The following is a 13,711-nucleotide window of genomic DNA, read 5'->3' on the forward strand; positions in this document are numbered from 1 at the left end:
CAAAAAAGGGTAAAAAACTTTGCAACTTGCAAGTTTTGGCACATGTTTGCTAACAAATTATTTTCATTATTTGGAATTAGTGGTTTTCACAAAATGCTGGTATAAACTAAAAACCCACATAATCCAGAAACTACATGCAGTGAGTATCGAGTATGGTCGTTGAAGATCAGAGATTTCTTCTTTTGTTCATGCACTTGAAGCAAGCAATGCCAATGATTATTCTTTGTGTAATCATCTTTAATGTTATTTGTATGTTGTTAAACTGTTATGAATAGTCGACGAGAATGGTAAAAACATTCCAGTGTCTTATTACCTTTTTAAAAATGTGTTTACCTCAATATTAAAGTGGAAACATACGCAATATCATATATTAAAACTTACGCATTTTCACATGTTGAAACAAAAAAAAATTATAAAAAAAAATTTCGCAGAGTATCAACGTAAAGTCGCAAACGAGAAGAATAGGTCCGGTTAGAACCAAATTATAGCCTAATTTTTAACAAAAGTGTATGTTTTCGTTATAAAATTTGACAACTTTAGATGATGTATATATATGGTCTATCTATGACACGTTGACTAGAATAGCCACCAGAGACCAGATGGTCTATCAACTGACTAACTTACTTGGATGCTTACGTGAGCTTTGGGCTATTTCTAAAATGTAAGGCCCAAACTAATACTAATGGGCCTCTATGAGTTAAGCAGTCCTCACATGTTTCCATGATTAAATTCTTCTTCTTTCTGTTCTGTTTCACGATCCGCGTAAATTATTATATAGTCTCGACCGAGCTCATATAAATGTAGTAAAGTTTTTTTTTTTTTTTCCTTTTTTTCTTTTGTGAAATAAAAACTGGCAAATTACGGCTGGAATAAATGGGAACAGCACGTAAATCAGGTGATATGCTTCTACGACGTTTTTGATAACGATATTGCATTTGACCAATCTTTGATGGAAAAACTTCGTCTTTTAACTTAAGTAATTTTCTTGTCATGTCTCTTTCTCACTTTTAACTTATCACACATAAATATATAACCTAATATTTTTGAACGCCGTAATAAATTTACATAGTTATTGTATTGTTGGATTTTCAGCAGTAAATCTCAGTTGTTAAAATGATAAATTCGCTGGTTTATTTATATAGTAGTTTTATTTCATTATTTTAGCTAGCATGCATCTAGATTTTGTAAATTTTTTTTTGTTGTTGTTGCATTGCATGCCTCAAGATTATTAAAGATTAACAAACAAAATCGGTATAAGTTGTACATTTTGTGGATGATCGGTTTAGTCTCACGAGAGATCCATTCCTCAAGGGGCTCTCACATGTTTCCCATTTTGTCTTCTCCGTTCTCTCGTGTTTCTTCACAGATGGAGACGTTTAATATATCAATCATCGAAACACAATCTCCTCTATTTTTCCTTTTTTTTTTTATATATATATACACACTTGTCTGTATTGGCCACATAACTAAAACCCAATTGAATCTGCCTTTGATGGCAGTTCACTTTGTACAAATGTCAATTACTCAAGAGTATATATTAGCGATACAGAAACATGTCAGAGAGTTAATCTAACGTTACTTTCTTACTAAACCCTACTTCTTCTTCTTAGGCCCTCTAGATTTCAAATCTCAAATTAATTAACTTCCTTAAAAACATAACTTAGAAAAACTTCCTCAAATGTTTTAAATTACTATATATATATTGTGACGATTTGGACTCATATAAAATCCAAAACTTTCAGCTAGTATGCACCCTGAATCACGCCTACATAATACGTATTGATACTTATCCCTTTACTCGATTCCTTGGCTAACGCAAATTTCTAGTTCTTATATATGTTTTGTTCCAATAGTTTTGGTTTCCTTAATAGAGTTGCATACGCTTGACAGCTATATAAGTAACTGTATGTAAATGAAAGAAAATATTATTCGTGATTGTATATAATTACACAAAATATGTAATGTAATATATAGTTTTTACGTATAATATGCACACTTCACACATATAAAAAAACGTGTAATATGCACACTTCACACATATAAAAAACGTTACCGCAACAATAGAAACAAGACACATATAACAAATTCTATCCGATTTGTTCCGATCAATTGCACAGTTTTATATGTTCTTCTGTCTTTTCTGCCACTTCATGTCTCTCTCTCATCTTCTCTTTTTGTCTCTATTATCTATCACTCATGCCTCTCTCTCTCTATATATATTTATATAAGTACAATGTACATATACAAACATTAACTACAAGGAGATTTTATGAAGAATTTAATCAAACAGTTTTGATAAAAGTGGCGGTTTACGATTATTCAAGTCTACAACTGTGTGAAATGAACGAGAACACCAAGACCAGAGTTACAAGTACAACAGAAATAATATTTGTATTCTCAATATGAAAACTATGATATACATGTTTTGACACATTAGATTTTATTGTCCGTAATGTTCATATCGAACACAATTATCACAGTTTTAGTTAATAGAACATTTTCAAGACAAAATATATACTATATAAAAATTATTTTGAATTAATTTAAATATATAAAAATGCCAAACAAAATCCCGACAGTATATATCACCCATATACATCATATATGCTCACATATATATAATTAATAATTTATATATAAATAAGTATAGAAGCATACGAAACCCTTTTACCGACTGTTGTTGTTGTTGTCTCTCTCCTCTCAATACTTTACTTATTACATTCAAAGCAAGAAATCGAAAAAAGGAAGGAACCCCCAAAGCTTTCTTCTTCCTTCATTTTTGCTCTCTCCTCCCCCATCATCATCATCATGTCCTCCCATACCAATCTCCCTTCTCCCAAACAGGTACCTAAACCGGATAACCGCATCACCGGTACATCTCAAACCAAGAAACCACCGTCTTCCTCCGTGGCTCAAGACCAACAAACCCTAAAATGTCCCCGTTGCAACTCTCCAAACACAAAGTTCTGTTACTACAACAACTACAGTCTCTCTCAACCTCGTCACTTCTGCAAATCTTGTCGCCGTTACTGGACACGTGGCGGCGCCTTGAGAAACGTCCCCATCGGTGGCGGTTGCCGGAAAACTAAAAAATCCGTCAAACCTAGTACTTCCTCCATGAACGCAGTACTCCCTTCTTCGTCTTCTTCTTCTCAGAGGTTCTTCTCTTCAATCATGGACGATTCTTCCAAATTCTTCCCACCTCCGACGACTATGGATTTTCAGCTCGCCGGTTTATCTCTCAACAAGATCAACGATCTTCAGCTTTTGAACAACCAAGAAGTTCTTGATCTTAGGCCCATGGTCTCCTCGGGTCGGGAAAACACACCCGTTGATGTCGGGTCGGGTTTATCCTTAATGGGTTTTGGAGATTACAACAGTAACCACTCACCGACGGGTTTCACAACCGCCGGAGCAAGCGACGGTAACTTAGCTTCTTCTATAGAGACTTTGAGCTGTTTGAACCAAGATTTACACTGGAGGCTTCAGCAACAGAGGATGGCTATGCTTTTTGGTAATTCCAAGGAAGAAACTGTTGTCGTCGAGAGGCCGCAACCTATTCTTTACCGGAACCTCGAGATCGTGAACTCGTCATCGCCGTCGTCTCCGACGAAGAAAGGAGATAATCAGACAGAGTGGTATTTTGGTAATAATAGTGATAATGAAGGGGTGATTAGTAATAATGCTAATACAGGAGGAGGAGGAAGTGAATGGAACAATGGAATTCAAGCTTGGACTGATCTTAATCATTATAATGCTTTGCCTTGATTCTTGGTAAGTCCAAGAAACTATATATATCTATAATTTTATATATTTATTTGTTATGTGTGTTGTGATGTAATGCCAAAACTATTTATGTTTGTAGTCTTTTTTTTTCTGGTGTTCTTGTAGACAGGTTTTGTTGTTGTTGTTGGTTACTATTTTAGTACTTTAAGTTTCAATTTGTAAACAAAAAACAAAATTGGGGGATAAATTCAAGAAGAATGGAGAGAGATACTTATATTATATTAGATTCTCTATATTGATGATTTGTCTGTATTTTAAAATAGTTTAAAGTTGGAACAGAATTTACTGTTTTAATTATTGAAAAGCCCTTGGTTTGGTGGTGAAATGTTCACTTAATGACTTATTGGATGGTTGTTATCCCAAGGATAATTATAATTTAAAATTTCTTTAAGAAGTCATTTTCACTAAATAGATAATGTCTCCTTGGGATTGGTCATAGTTTCTTTGAATAAGCCTACTTGAATCTTTTTTTTGTTTTTAACTGAGCACAAATTATACAGATGACACAGACATTGAGCCAAGCAGAATAATTCACCATCCACATCATGTGTCATATACCCAAGTGAAAAATAAATTAAAACTCTGTGTATTATTCGTTAAAATCATCGATATTTGTGCGGTAAAAAAAAATATAGATTGATGTTACATTAAAAATGTGTCAGTGAAGTGTGGTCTAATTAATATGCATAAGCATTTTTTTTTTTCAATAATTAATATGCATAAGCATATAGGATCTTTAGGCGACACTGAACTATGTTGAGTCTCTGTGAAACATAGAGATCAGGCCTTCGCCTTCTTTTGCAGTCTCTCGTTAGCCCCATCCTTTTAGCTTCTCTCTAGAATATAAATACATCTGAACACGCATATATACGTATATGTTTGGTGTAGTAGGTATATGTACTATCTAAATCTCTTATCACTGATCTCTATATAGCAAGGCCTGCAAGAACTAAAGCATAAGTAGGCATGTGAGAACAGACTAAATGAACTTAGTTGTTTCAACTATTGCGCTAAGCTGTCAAAAGTATTCACAACTTTGGATTTTCTTAAACACTGTAGAATGCAAATTAAAAATTGTAGAATGATAATGAGTCGTATGGTTTAAAAATTTAACCTTTGATTTGATATTTTTGGGTTTTTTTTGTTTGTTTTTGTCTTGATAATGGGGTCTACAAGTTGAACTTTGGACTATAAACGAGAAAAACACACATCTCTTAGTTCACTTTTGTCATTTTGTAAGTTCTAGAAGAATATTAATTTGTACACTAATAATCTATAAAGTTTCTACTTTACTTGTTTCATCCGTTTATTAGCCATGCATGCGACTATGTAATTAATCTTTTGCCTTTACCGTTTAATGGTACAAAAGTTAGAAAGCTAAAAGACAAAACAATAAAATATTTAGAGGACTATATATGTTTCTTTCAATATTTGTTCTTCTGCCGAAGACATATTAAGTTTTCGGAGGATGACTCTCTTCGAGAGAGAGCCAGTTAGGTATCGATAAACTTATATGGAAAAAACAGAAACCATGCGCTCTTGTACATTTCACAAGCTTATCAGCGCGGATATTTTTCTCTCAGGGAATAAATATAATATTGAAGCTAGCAAATCTATCTTTGAAATAAATAAAATCCTTTAGTTATGAGAAATATAAGAATCTATATCTATATATATATAAGAATTACTTCTTTATAAATAGAAAAGAAAACCTATAAGAATTACTTTTTAGGTTCCGAACACTTTCTTTTTACAAAGTTTCGATCTCTTAAAAGCCAATGTTGGCACTTTTGCATACTACAACATCCTTTAAAGCTTTTTAAGACTCGCTATTTGTAGGTTTGCTTTATACGATATTTCATCCTAAGAACATTGATCTTTAGACTTTAGGATATCTTAACTTTTTTGTTTTCTTCTCTTTGACACATCTTTTTAATCTATACTAATAAAAAGTAGAAGTTATAAGCTCCTAAAGCCGTCCACCTAGGATTTTAAAGCACCAATAGGGATTACACACTTCACTAATTAACTTTTTAAAAAATTTCAGAATTTTCTATATTAAGAATTATTTTAAACAACCTATCAGGATTTGACTTGTCATTCATTAACATTTTTTAGATTTCCAGAATTTTTTTAAAAGTAAAAGTTATAAACTCCTAAAGGCGTCCACTTAGGATTTTAAACCACCAATAGGGATTAAACGCTTCACTAATTAATTTTTTAAAAATTTCCAGAATTTTCTATATTAAGAATTATTTTAAACAACTTATCAGGATTTGACATGTCATTCATTAACATTTTTTAAATTTCCAGAATTTTTTAGAAAAAGGAAAATTTTAAATTTATGGAAATAAAAGAACTATGGACAATATCCCACATCGGCTATAAAAATTTTAGACAATGATTCAGAACCAATATAAATAAGATTAATATGCTTCCAACAACGAATGAGAAGGAAAACTTGATTTATCAAGCATCCAATTTTAAAAGTATATTCGGTTTGATCCAGTTTTTTATTTAATCAAATTAAAACTTTAAAAAGTTTCAAAAAAATATATTATAATGTTAAAAATTTTAAAATTTTAAAATATTATAAATATTGGAACTTTTTAAAAGTTCTTAGCTTTTAAAAAGTTTTTAAATATTATAATTTTTAAATTTTAAAAGTTTAAAATATTATAAATATTGAAACTTTTTAAAAGGTTCAAAATTTATATTTCGAAACCTTTTAAAAGTTTAAAATATTATAAGTATTTATGTAAAACAAAAATTATCTTATTTATCTACGTTTGTGCTTTTTATTTCTTATGAGCTGTAAAACATATTTTTGTGTATGATTTTATAGATGAGTTGATATTCTTTCATTAATTTTTTATTTTTTATTTTTATGAGAAAAGAAATGATTTTGTTCTTGGAGTTTGATGGATTAACAAGTTGTGTGGTAGTCTAAAAAAATGTTTTTTAGTGGAAGAATGTGAAGAAGTTGACGAGGATGAAGAAGAAAAAGAGTATAGCAAAGAACCAAACGGTAAAAATAATGATGACGGTTATCACAAAATTTGACAATAGAAATGACAAGAAAGAACATGAAGAATAAGAAAATATTGAATAAAAACATGAAAACATAGGTGGTAGAGATCAATTAAATATGAAAACGAGTTAAATTCATGATGATAAAATTGTTTTGTTTTTCTGGTGGTCAAAAAAATGGTTTATGATATGTGAGGTCATCAGTTTAATTCGCCTCGCCTGGATGTCGAGTTAAATTCATGATTTTTTTTATCTGATTTGATTTTATAACACAACTGATTTTTATATTTCAAAAAATTGTATATCTGAAATTTAACTTTTTCCTTAATACTAATTTAAATTTTTTATAAGATAATATTTTACTACCGTCATCAATGATATATAGTTTTCATCACAATATATCAAATATACCCATATGTAGCGTTGGTTCAAAACCTAGTTATCCTTAAAAGGTAATATAAAAAGATCAAGAATTAACCTTTTTCTTGCTTTTGGTCTACGGACGAGTGACGACCGTGATCATAAACAAGATAAATAAAAGGCCAGTGAGCTCAAATATGACTTTAAAAAGTGTAATATGATAAAATAAAACAAATAATAATAACAGATTTTCGCCCATACTTTAACTGAAATGCCTCTGTACGTTCCATACAATAAGGACATGATAATCTTCCATGTGTTGTTCACCCAAATAACATTCCGTACGCAGGGAAGTCACTAATCGTCCACATTAGCACTGTCCGCATATTGAAATTCTGTTTTCTCGACGAATCGAACGTCTGAACACCTTCGTACCACAATTGCTTCAGCTCATGAATTAGAGGCTGTAAGAAGATATCTAGAGATCGCTTTGGATGCTTTGGACCTGGTACCAGAATACTCAAGAACAGAAATTCGCTGTGCATACACATATCTGGAAGAAGATTGTATGGCGTCAATATAACAGGCCATAAAGAATACTGCCTCCCTGACATACCAAATGGACTAAAACCATCTGTACACAACCCAAGATAAACATTCCTACACTCTTGAGCAAAGTCAGGATATACCGATTGAAAATGTTTCCACGCCTTTGCATCAGATGGGTGTGTAATTTCTCCTTCTTCAGTAGAGTGTTCTGCATGCCATCTCATTGCCGCTGCAGTCCGTTTTGATTGGTATAGGCGTTTCAATCTATCAGCAACAGGCAAGTACCACATACGTTTATATGGTACTCGCGTCCTTCCTTGTGTAGGTTGATATCTCGGCTTCCCACAAAACCGACATTCCTGCAGCTTAGCATCATCTTTCCAAAAAATCATGCAATAGTCAACGCACACATCAATCATTTCAGATGGTAATCCAAGACTCGCAACCAACTTCTGTATTTCATAGTAGTTCTCAGCCGATACATTATCAGGTGGCAAATACTCTTTAATGAGTTCAGCCCAAGAATCCATGCAATTCTCACTTAAGTTATTATCAGCTTTAATTGTCATCATCCTAGATGCCAATGATAACTTAGAATGCCCTTCTCTACATCCATCGTAGATAGGTTGATTTGCAGCATCTAACATAGTATAAAAACGTTGTGCATCTACGTTGGGTTCTTCCGTATTATTCTCAGGAAATGCAGCAGTAGTTTCATGAAATGCATCATTAACCATATCATGAAATCTATTTTCCTCATTATACCCATAAAAACCAAATTGATCAGATTCTTGATGCCCATAATTACTAGGTTGATCAACAGCATAATTCATACTACTACTTCCAACGTTACTGCTACAACCCTCTCCATGACGAAACCATACATAGTAATTTGGCATAAATCCTCTATTATAAAGATGCTTCTTCACTAGATTAAATTCCAAATACTTATCGTTGAAGCACTTAGGACATGGACAAAATATTGTACCGTTTTGACGAGCAAAGTCTTGGTTTGTCGCCTGGTACATGAAAGCGCGCAACCCATCACAAAACTCTCTCGTCACATCACCGGTCTCCGGATCTCTGTGATTGTACATCCACCGTCGCAATGTGTATACCTCATGCTGCCCGCCTCCAAACATTATTATATAATTTAAAAGTGTTTAGGTTTTTTTTTAGCCTTTTATTCTTTCACAATATTTTTTTTCGTATTCAAAGTGTGTTTGTTGGAAGTGTTTTGTGTTGTGGTTTCCATGGATCATAAACTTGCTATTTATAGGCCTACTAAAAATAGTTGCTATGGATTTGCTAGGAAAATTTGCAAGGGATTTGCGAGGGATATTTTAAAATATTATTTTTTTGCAAGGGATTTGCGAGGCTTTTACTGTTTTGCCGACAAAACAGTTACACTCGGGAAAAACGTGGCTGCCGACATCATCGGCCCTTGCAACTCCCTCGCAAATTTGCTACGGAAAATGTCATCGCTAATCCGTCGCAATATGCGAGGGAGTTGCGATGCTTTTGCGAGGATGTTTCGCGGAGTCGCAAATCTGTCGTAAATCCGTCACAAATTTGCGAGGGATTTCGCCGTCACAAATTTTGCGAGGGAATTGCAAGTACCCTCGCTAAACTAGCAAACTACTCGCAAATCCGTCGTAAATTTGTGAGGGCATTTTGCCATCGCAGGTTTTCCTCGCAAATCGACTGTTTTCTTGTAGTGAAATATTTTGATGATGATCATTTAATGAAACGGATAGATGGCGAAGGAGCATGATGAATGTGAATACAAGTGATATCATGTAACTGCCTTTTGTATATCATACAATATGAATAGATTTAATATGTCGTTATTTCACGGCTTTGCCACAACAATCTAAAACCAATGGCGAGGAAGCTCACGATTTATACGACTCGTGATTGAAGAAGATAGTATATATAGTTTTATATTTTTTTTATTTTACCAATGTATATTCATCACCTGATCTACATTATTATTTCATCATTTACGTTCGTAGAGATCGATGGTTACATATATATGCCCTAGTTAAATGCAACATTTCAGGTTTTAATATACAAAATGCAACATCTATCTATCTATCTATATATATGTGTTTACTGTATATGCATGTATCATGTATGTGAAGTTTTGAACTAACGTGGGGGAAAGTAGTAAATCAGTCCACTTGGCAAGATAGGAAAAAAAAGTGGAAAAGGTTTAGAATCTTTAGATTGTAAACGAGTGAACAAAACGGAAGAATATATGGATAACACCAAAGCCTTACAACTTTTTTGCTTTTCTTTAGAATCAAGTTTTTGTACATTTGGCCGTCGGACCGAACACCAATACGAAATTTGTCATGGCCTTATCACACACTATAACGTCTTCTTCTTGGTCATGATGAAAAAAAGAAAAGACGAAAACTTCCAACAGAAAACGAGTTACATGTTTACTATCACATCATTGCCTTCTTCTTCTTGGTAGCCGATATTATATAGTAATTTTATTTGGAGTTATGCATGTATAGGCAAAGCAAAAACTCCAAAATGTTAGCTTCAAAATTTATACATCATTTTATTTCAAATTCGACTTTGGTTCCAACTTTCAATTTCTTAAAAAGTAGTATACCCAACTGATTAAGGTTTATAACATCTGACTTATCATTATTTTAAACTATGACCTTTTTGCCATTTAATATTACGATTTCAACATTTTTTACTGATTATTTTCTGCTTTTGTCAAAGTATAACAATATTGTTATATCATCTACAAGACTCAACTAATAATACAAAATGTTGGGCTTATATTTGTTTCCCAATTCAAATGAATTGTGGGCTTAGGCCGTATACAAACACGAACTTTTTACCAATAATCTCCACACGAACAAGACCCATCTCTGAAATGGTGAAACCTCTTTGAATCTCTACAGATAATTTCTCTGTTGATAACTCTTGATACGATCTTGATCCAACTGTGACAATCAACACAAACTCTAAGGTTCTTTAGAATCCTTATATTTCCACCAACGTTTCTCCAAACTGCAAAGGCTATGGCCAGTTTCTCGCTATGTTGATGCAAAGATCTCTCTTTTGCAGTCTCCTCCATGTCTTGATACACACAGCTTTTGTCTTCAACATACCCCAAATCTTTAGCCTCCCTGATTAGCTCTTCAAGAGTTTCAAGAATCTTCTCCGAGTTTGGATGCAAAAACAAATCTCCAGCCATGAATGTATGCGTCTCTCTATCGACTTCAACCCAACTCATTGCTGGATTCTTCTTCAGCCTCATCTCCTTCATCTCACTCTTCATCTCAATCACTCTGTTCCACTTCCCCGTGGAAGCGTATAGATTTGACATTAGAATGAGAGTTCCTTCATCTCCAGGTGCTATCTCAAGTATCTTTCTGGTTATCTGTTCTGCCATTTCTACCTTTCTATGAATCTTACAGGCGCTAAGCAACGTCCTCCACAGAACCAAGTCAGGGTTTATCACCTCGTTTATTAGCATTTCAGCCTCCTCTAATCTCCCTGCCCGTCCTAGCATATCTACCATACAAGCATAATGATCATTCGTCAACATGATCTTATCTTTTCTGAAGGAGTCGAAAAATGCACAACCTTCCTCAACTAATCCAGCGTTATTACAAGCCAAGAGCACGCTCAAGACTGTTACATCATTCGGTCGCATTCCAAGGTTTATCATTCTCTCAAACAACTCAAGTGCTTCGTGTCCAAAACCGTTCTGTGCATAACTATAGATCATTGTGTTCAGAGATATAACATCAACTTCACTCAAGGTATCAAAAACCAACCTTGCCATGTCTGAGTATCCACATTTCCCATATAAATCAATGAGCCCTGATCCAGCATACTTATCTCTATCAAAACCATATTTACTCACTATACCATGAACTTGTCTGCCTTCTTCAAACATTGCGAGATTCGAACACCCCCTGAGAGCACTTGACAATGTAAAAGAGTTAGGCTTGATTGAATCACGCATCATATTTCTAAATTCGATAAGGGCCATTTCTTCTCTACCGTTTTGGACAAGCCCCGATATAAGAGACGTCCAAGTCACCTGATTTGGGTACTCAATACACTTGAAAACCCGCAAGGAATCATCAACTAAACTGCACCTCAAGTACATTGTAAGAAGAGAAGTCTGTGAAGCAAGAGGAGACTCAAAACCAGACTTGATCATAAGTCCATGAATCAACATGCCATTACCTATATCCTTCAAGTTTCCACAAGATATCAATACACTAGCAAAAGTATACTCATTAGGCTGAACTTTCTCCACCAGCATACTTTGAAATGCCTTGACAGCTTCAGTATCCTCACCCTTCTGCGAGTAACCAACGATCAAAGCTGTGATCAAAACCACGTCTTTCTCCTCCACACGGTCCAATACTAACTTCGCCTCCCTCGTTTTACCAAACTTTACATACATATCCACAAGGGCACTTCCAACGAACACGTTTGAGACTTCCAAACCTAGAATCACTGCAAGTCCATGACTTCTCCTGGATTCTTTTTCAAGACCCAAATCTGAAAAGGCCTTGAAAACACTAGACAACGTGTACTCATCTGGCAAAACATTATTCGTGATCATCAATCTATACAATTCAACAGATTCCTTGCTTCTTCTGTGCTTAATGGAATAAGCAATCAGAGAGTTCCATGTTACAATATGTCTCTCACGCATTTCATCGAACAGCTGACGTGCGTAACCGATCTCGCCACACTTTAAACTCGCGTCGACGAGTTTGCTGCCTGAAAGTTCGACCGGAAACCCAGATTTGAGCATCTGGGTTTGGATTTTCTTGAGCCCTGATATCGATCTTTCGTCTATGCATTGTCTGAGAAGCGGAGAGAAAGTGTGCGTCGTTGTCAAGGAGGAGTCACATGCGACGCAGAGAAACCTAAGCTGACTATGGCTAGAAGATTCCGGCGAACAGCTTCTGGTAGCAAAGGAGCTGAAAAATCTAGAAAAGGCGATTAATCCGCCGTTATAATCTCTTCTCATCACCGGCGGCGTATTCTTTTCTCCGATCATCGCCTCACTCTGTAGCTCATATCGGCCCATTGAAGCTCATCAAGGCCCATAAAGGTTTGAACTTGAACATAAATTAGCCCATTTAGGGCCCATAACATAAATCCTCCTTTCCTCACCCTCTCTGTGTTTTCATCATCGGAGAGATCCACAACGCCACGGGTCATCGATGATCCGAATAATACAACCACGGCGCGACGCGGGCTTGACTGGTTCGATCTCCGCCGTCAAAATCCTGATGATGAGATTCTCGCCTGCTGCTACGGTTTCTTCTCTTTTCACTCGCCGGCGGTTTTGCTCCGTGTCTCCGCTAATTCGCACACTTCCGGCGGAAGAATCTGATCCGACGAGTGTTCCGCACCGTCTACTTTCAATTCTCTCTAAACCCAATTGGCATAAATCTCCGTCCTTGAAATCAATGGTTCCTGCGATAAGCCCTTCCCACGTCTCCTCACTGTTCTCGCTCGATCTGGATCCCAAAACAGCTCTTAGTTTTTCTCACTGGATATCACAGAATCCGAGATACAAGCACAGTGTATATTCCTATGCATCCCTTCTCACTCTTCTCATCAACAATGGATACGAGGGTGTTGTGTTTAAGATCAGGTTGTGGATGATAAAGAGCTGTGATTCAGTAGGAGACGCTTTGTTTGTTTTGGATTTGTGTAGGAAGATGAATAAAGACGAAAGCTTTGAGCTTAAGTATAAGCTTACTATTGGGTGTTACAACACATTGTTGAATTCGTTGGCTAGATTTGGATTGGTAGATGAGATGAAGCAGGTTTATATGGAAATGTTGGAGGATAAGGTTTATCCCAACATTTACACATATAATAAAATGGTTAATGGGTATTGCAAGCTTGGGAAAGTGGTAGAGGCGAATCAGTATGTGAGTAAGATAGTTGAGGCTGGGTTGGATCTTGATTTTTTCAC

General features: G+C 35.0%; 2 protein-coding genes across 2 annotated transcripts; one reads left to right on the forward strand and one right to left on the reverse strand.

Annotated features, from left to right (window-relative positions):
* On the forward strand, positions 2,671-4,005 carry LOC104727177 (dof zinc finger protein DOF5.7). Its single transcript, XM_010446206.2, has one exon. It carries the CDS (start codon positions 2,809-2,811, stop codon positions 3,766-3,768), a length of 960 nt encoding a protein of 319 aa, XP_010444508.1. The 5' UTR covers positions 2,671-2,808; the 3' UTR covers positions 3,769-4,005.
* On the reverse strand, positions 10,491-12,869 carry LOC104727178 (pentatricopeptide repeat-containing protein At5g65570-like). Its single transcript, XM_010446207.2, has one exon. It carries the CDS (start codon positions 12,809-12,811, stop codon positions 10,586-10,588), a length of 2,226 nt encoding a protein of 741 aa, XP_010444509.1. The 5' UTR covers positions 12,812-12,869; the 3' UTR covers positions 10,491-10,585.

The sequence above is a fragment of the Camelina sativa genome, chromosome 11 (genome assembly GCF_000633955.1).
Source record: "Camelina sativa cultivar DH55 chromosome 11, Cs, whole genome shotgun sequence".
NCBI classification, from domain to species: Eukaryota; Viridiplantae; Streptophyta; class Magnoliopsida; order Brassicales; family Brassicaceae; genus Camelina; species Camelina sativa.

What these genes read in the sequence shown, in the direction of transcription:
- LOC104727177 (XM_010446206.2), top strand. Translation starts at nt 2,809, where the DNA reads ATGTCCTCCCATACCAATCTCCCTTCTCCCAAACAGGTACCTAAACCG.
- LOC104727178 (XM_010446207.2), bottom strand. Translation starts at nt 12,811, where the DNA reads ATGGGCCGATATGAGCTACAGAGTGAGGCGATGATCGGAGAAAAGAAT.